Source organism: Salmo salar, chromosome 17 (assembly GCF_965601325.2).
Source record: "Salmo salar chromosome 17, fSalSal1, whole genome shotgun sequence".
NCBI classification, from domain to species: domain Eukaryota; kingdom Metazoa; phylum Chordata; class Actinopteri; order Salmoniformes; family Salmonidae; genus Salmo; species Salmo salar.
Window position 1 is genome coordinate 76007573 of NC_138307.1, and position 6546 is coordinate 76014118.

The 6546-nt window shown below is 42.1% G+C and overlaps 1 protein-coding gene across 1 annotated transcript in view; it reads right to left on the minus strand.

The window, feature by feature from the left end:
* Window positions 1–404: 404 nt before the first annotated feature.
* Window positions 405–6546, minus strand: part of pdzrn4 (PDZ domain containing ring finger 4) — an 86827-nt gene continuing 80685 nt past the window's right edge. Inside the window, exons 7-8 of the mRNA XM_082964125.1 lie at window positions 2636–3465; window positions 405–2497 (exon numbers count right to left, since the gene is read on the minus strand). Of these exons, the coding sequence (XP_082820251.1) occupies window positions 1648–2497; window positions 2636–3465 (1680 nt within the window). The 3' untranslated portion in view covers window positions 405–1647. The remainder of the gene's footprint in view (window positions 2498–2635; window positions 3466–6546) is intronic.

Consider the following 6546-nt stretch of genomic DNA (forward strand, 5'->3'; position numbering starts at 1 on the left):
TGATTCTCAATGCCTTCTATTCTTCCATATGATGTATGTGTGCTTATCTTTCAGGTGATGTGAGACGCAGCTGCTGTGTTTCAACTGCATAATGAAACAGCTTCTTGGTGTAACAGTGACACTGAGCAGAGATTCTAGGGTCATGATATTACTCTGACATGTTTGAAACGTGACGAGAACGGGATACATGCCAGTGCTTTTGATAGCCAGAGGCGTTTGCAGCTGGTGTGGTATGCGCATCAGGGCTTGATAACTATAGCTGGTGGAGTTTTCCCCAAAATGGCTGAGACCTCTCATAGCAACGTTATGGATCAAGTAGATGCTGAATGAGATATGGGACTATGCTGATTGGAATATTATGACGTGTAACCAGGAAATACATCCAACCAACCACAATACAATCATTTGTTTCATAAAGATAAACAATAATTTATTAACATTTCCTTTGCAAATATCACAAGTAGCACACATTGACCTGCCTATGAAGTTACCAACTACCGATTACTTGAAATAAGACGATAAACACTGAGCAAAGATAGAAGAACAGTGTACAATGAAAAGCACCCGTTTGAAGCACCATCAAATGCTAGAAAGGACTGTTAGGTGAAGTATAATACCTTAGAGACAATAACATGTGTTATTTTTGACAATACAAAGAGATCTTCAGACAGGTCCGAAAATATGCAGAATAGACTAATAAATGTACAATAATTGAAAATAAGCAATAAAAAATAATAAATATGTTTTGTATTTATAAATTACATTTAATGTATTCATGGAGCAATCAAATCACTTCAATTAATTATTTAATCAGTAAGCAATTAACTTTTTTCATTAGTGATACTAATTTACCATTGATGAGAAACATTGAGATCACTTTTGCAGTGAGATGTTGGGGCAAAACTGTTGACTAGTGAACCTTTCCTTCAAGATTGCTTTAAACTGAGAAACTGAAAGCCTCTGAGACACCACTGAATTATTGACATTCTCAGGACTTTTGAATTTTCCAAGAGAACTCTGAGTTGACATTTTCAGAAATGATGAAAGGTCCTTCAGAGATGTAGTGGTGTCCAGCTTGGCATATTGAATGGGTCTGAGAGGCTTGTGCAATTATATGGTCGATCCTCAGTAAAAGACAAGGAAGATTCTGCACAAGAGTCAAGTTTCTGTTCTCAGGTGTACGGTACATTTCTGACCACTACAGTTAATCACTGCCATGCTGGATAAACAATGCAAACATGATAACGTGCAACGATGTCTTTGACTTCCATGATGATGTGGTTTACAGAGAATTCTGATTATGATAGAAACATGTTTGATGACAGCATAAATGAGCAACTGCAGAAAACATATCACAGTACATCGACAACCAGTGTAAAAAAAAACATTTTACAAAACGTTATTGAGTTTACAAACTGTGAAAAATATAGGATTTTCCCCGTTATAAAAAATGCCACATTGAACGAGGCAAGTAAGGTCATACCGCATGGACGCGATGAGAGAGAGAGAGATGGGGCAAGGTTGTCCCTAGACACTGCTCTGAGGTCAGTTGTGCATTATCGTCCAAATGGTTAACGCCCGACCCGGGTAGTTTTAAATGATCCTAGATCTGTGTGTACAGGGTAACTTCTACCCGGAGCTGTGGTCCTATACTGTAGTAACAGACAGGAAGGCATTGTGTACTGGTTTAGTCCCCTGGTCCTCAGGTGCTCTGGCCCCGTGACTCATTAGTTCCTGGATGGTCATCCAGTTATCCAGGATCTTCTTGTTGCGTTTCTTCATCATCTTCTTGTGGCTGAGTTCCAGGATGTTGACCTCTTTACGGCCCTCGGCCCCGCTCCCAGGGCCCTCTCTAAGACACTCTAGCCGGCTCCTCTGCATGTACTCCCTCCTCCTCCTCTGCTCCCTGGCTCTGGCCAGCTGCTGCTTCCTCTCCTCTTTACTCCAGTACCGCCCCATCTTCATCTCTGACATAGCGTCGTCGTCCGTGGTCATCCCTCCACTACGCTCCTCCCTGATCCTCAGCGCCCGTTCTCGTAGAATCCGGTCCCTCGCTGGTCGCCGGGCTACATACTTCGTCCCGTCGGCTCGAACTTTGACCTTCCACTCGAGGCGTGGTTCCCCCGGGCGGGCGGAGCGGTCCCGGCAGACGCTGAGGAGGCTGAGCTGGGACTGGGAGTAAGTCTCCAGACTGGAGGACTGCTGGAGGAGCTGCTGCATGTAGCTCTGAAGGTGTCTGGCGTGGGCTGGAGAGGCACCCTGCCCCTGCTGGGGGTCTGTGTGGTAAGGGGACGGGTAGGGAGGGACCCTGCGTGGCCCCCGGTGGCTCCTGGTGCGGTCGCAGCGCTCGTCGTCTGCAGGCAGGGCCGGGTCTGACTCAGAGGGGGAAGGGTTGGACTGGTCGGGGCTGCTGGAGATGACCGTGGTTCCAGGGCTGGGGTTGGGATCCTGTCGGCTGTGCGAGGGGGTCCTGGTCGAGGTCTCACTCAGGAGCTCTCTGAAAAGAAGATTAGAAGAATACATTATTATCCATTTTCTATAATAGAAACGTCAGACCCAGGATTGGAACCGGCAACCCCCCAGCTGCTGGCTAAAAAGGGCTTAATAAAACACATTTGATTGATTGTCTACATACCTGTCTGGGATGGGTTTGGAGATGGACTGGCTGGAGGCTGCCATGGTGCTCCGGAGGTTCTTCTGGTTGGTGAGGCTGATGCGTCTCTGTAGAGAGTGGTCCGGGGATCTCTCCATGCCTAGAGGAGTGGACCTGGCACTCTCAGCCGTGTTATAGGCACTGGAGCTGTCCTTGTCCCCCCTTAGCTTGTCGCTGTCCCACTGCCTCTCCCCTGGATGCTCGTTGATATCGGCCAGCTTGGCATGCTGCTCACGCCCATGTTTGGGGCTTCGTCCTGGGGAGCACATAGGGGTGCAGGGGGGATCCCTCTGGTTCTTGCGGAGCTGGTGGGCCTGCATGATGTTCTGACACTCCAGCTCAATACTCCTCAGCTCCTCGTTCAACATCCTCAGCTCCTGTTCCATCCCTCCACTACCACTGACCCCCACCCCGCTCTGCTCCGTCAGGCTGCACTCGATGGTGCTTCTCCTGCTATAGTACACACCACACTCCCCGCTGTTACGGATCTGGCACTTGAGCTCCAGGAGCTGCTGGAAGTGGCTGTCACACTCCAGTCCTAACCCCACTCCGCCCTCACCCTCTTGGGCTTGGATCAGACCCCTGGGTCCCTGGGTGTCCGAGGGCACCACCACCCTCCTGCCCAGCCCCTGGCCATGCTTGGCCCTCCATCGGTCTCTCAAGCCCTGGGCAGGCCTCCGGTGGACACGGGCTAGGAGGACTTCCTGTTCGGAGCTCTCCTCGTTGCGCCCCATGCCGCTGTCTTTGTCCTGAGTATTGGAGGAACACGTGGCCGTGTCTGTCATGACATCATCCTCCTCCAGCTGCTTGGCCTGGAAAGATAACAAAGAGTTGTGGTAGAGAAGATGGAACATATTCTATAATACTAGAGCCTATCAACATGCATCAGCCCAAATCATAGCACCAGCTCTTAAGCATTTAGGATAGCAATACCTGGACATGTGTATTGTCTAGAATAGCAATATCTGGACATCTGTACTGATAGAATAGCAATATCTGCATATGTGTATTGTCTAGAATAGCAATACCTGGACATGTGTATTGTCTAGAATAGCAATACCTGGACATGTGTATTGTCTAGAATAGCAATATCTGGACATGTGTATTGTCTAGAATAGCAATACCTGGACATGTGTATTGTCTAGAATAGCAATACCTGGACATGTGTATTGTCTAGACTAGCAATACCTGGACATGTGTATTGTCTAGAATAGCAATATCTGGACATCTATACTGTTAGAATAGCAATATCTGGACATCTATACTGTTAGAATAACAATATCTGGACGTCTGTACTGTTAGAATAACAATATCTGAACATCTATACTGTTAGAATAACAATATCTGAACATCTATACTGGTAGAATAACAATACCTGAACATCTATACTGGTAGAATAGCAATGTCTGGACATGTGTATTGTCTAGAATAGCAATATCTGGACATCTATACTGTTAGAATAACAATATCTGGACATGTGTATTGTCTAGAATAGCAATATCTGGACATCTATACAGTTAGAATAGCAATATCTGGACATGTGTATTGTCTAGAATAGCAATACCTGGACATGTGTATTGTCTAGAAAAGCAATACCTGGACATGTGTATTGTCTAGAATAGCAATATCTGGACATGTGTATTGTCTAGAATAGCAATACCTGGACATGTGTATTGTCTAGAATAGCAATACCTGGACATGTGTATTGTCTAGACTAGCAATACCTGGACATGTGTATTGTCTAGAATAGCAATATCTGGACATCTATACTGTTAGAATAGCAATATCTGGACATCTATACTGTTAGAATAACAATACCTGGACATCTATACTGTTAGAATAGCAATGTCTGGACATGTGTCTTGTCTAGAATAGCAATATCTGGACATCTATACTGTTAGAATAACAATATCTGGACATGTGTATTGTCTAGAATAGCAATATCTGGACATCTATACAGTTAGAATAGCAATATCTGGACATGTGTATTGTCTAGAATAGCAATACCTGGACATGTGTATTGTCTAGAAAAGCAATACCTGGACATGTGTATTGTCTAGAATAGCAAAACCTGGACATGTGTATTGTCTAGAAAAGCAATACCTGGACATGTGTATTGTCTAGAATAGCAATATCTGGACATCTATACAGTTAGAATAGCAATATCTGGACATGTGTATTGTCTAGAATAGCAATACCTGGACATGTGTATTGTCTAGAATAGCAATACCTGGACATCTATACAGTTAGAATAACAATATCTGGACATCTATACTGGTAGAATAACAATATCTGGACATCTATACTGGTAGAATAACAATACCTGGACATCTATACTGGTAGAATAGCAATACCTGGACATCTATACTGTCAGAATAACAATACCTGGACATCTATACAGTTAGAATAACAATATCTGGACATCTATACTGTTAGAATAGCAATATCTGGACATCTATACTGTCAGAATAACAATATCTGGACATCTATACAGTTAGAATAACAATATCTGGACATGTGTATTGTCTAGAATAGCAATATCTGGACATCTATACTGTCAGAATAGCAATATCTGCACATGTGTATTGTCTAGAATAGCAATACCTGGACATGTGTATTGTCTAGAATAGCAATACCTGGACATGTGTTTTGTCTAGAATAGCAATACCTGGACATGTGTATTGTCTAGACTAGCAATACCTGGACATGTGTATTGTCTAGAATAGCAATATCTGGACACGTGTATTGTCTAGAATAGCAATATCTGGACATCTATACTGTTATAATAACAATATCTGGACATCTATACTGTTAGAATAGCAATATCTGGACATCTATACTGTTGAGAATAGCAATATCTGGACGTCTGTACTGTTAGAATAGCAATATCTGGACATGTGTATTGTCTAGAATAGCAATATCTGGACATGTGTATTGTCTAGAATAGCAATATCTGGACATGTGTATGTCTAAAATAACAATATCTGGACATGTGTATTGTCTAGAATAGTAATATCTGGACATCTATACTGGTAGAATAGCAATATCTGGACATGTGTATTGTCTAGAATAACAATATCTGAACATCTATACTGGTAGAATAACAATATCTGGACATCTATACAGTTAGAATAGCAATATCTGGACATCTATACTGGTAGAATAACAATATCTGAACATCTATACTGGTAGAATAACAATATCTGGACATCTATACAGTTAGAATAGCAATATCTGGACATCTATACTGGTAGAATAACAATATCTGAACATCTATACTGGTAGAATAACAATACCTGGACATCTATACTGGTAGAATAACAATATCTGGACATCTATACTGTTAGAATAACAATATCTGGACATCTATACTGGTAGAATAACAATATCTGAACATCTATACTGGTAGAATAACAATATCTGGACATCTATACTGGTAGAATAACAATATCTGGACATCTATACTGGTAGAATAACAATATCTGGACATCTATACTGGTAGAATAACAATACCTGGACATCTATACTGGTAGAATAACAATATCTGAACATCTATACTGTCAGAATAACAATACCTGGACATCTATACTGGTAGAATAACAATATCTGGACATCTATACTGGTAGAATAACAATACCTGGACATCTATACTGGTAGAATAACAATATCTGGACATCTATACTGTTAGAATAACAATATCTGGACATCTATACTGGTAGAATAACAATATCTGGACATCTATACTGTCAGAATAACAATATCTGGACATCTATACAGTTAGAATAACAATATCTGGACATCTATACTGTTAGAATAGCAATATCTGGACATCTATACTGTTAGAATAACAATATCTGGACATCTATACTGTCAGAATAGCAATATCTGGACAT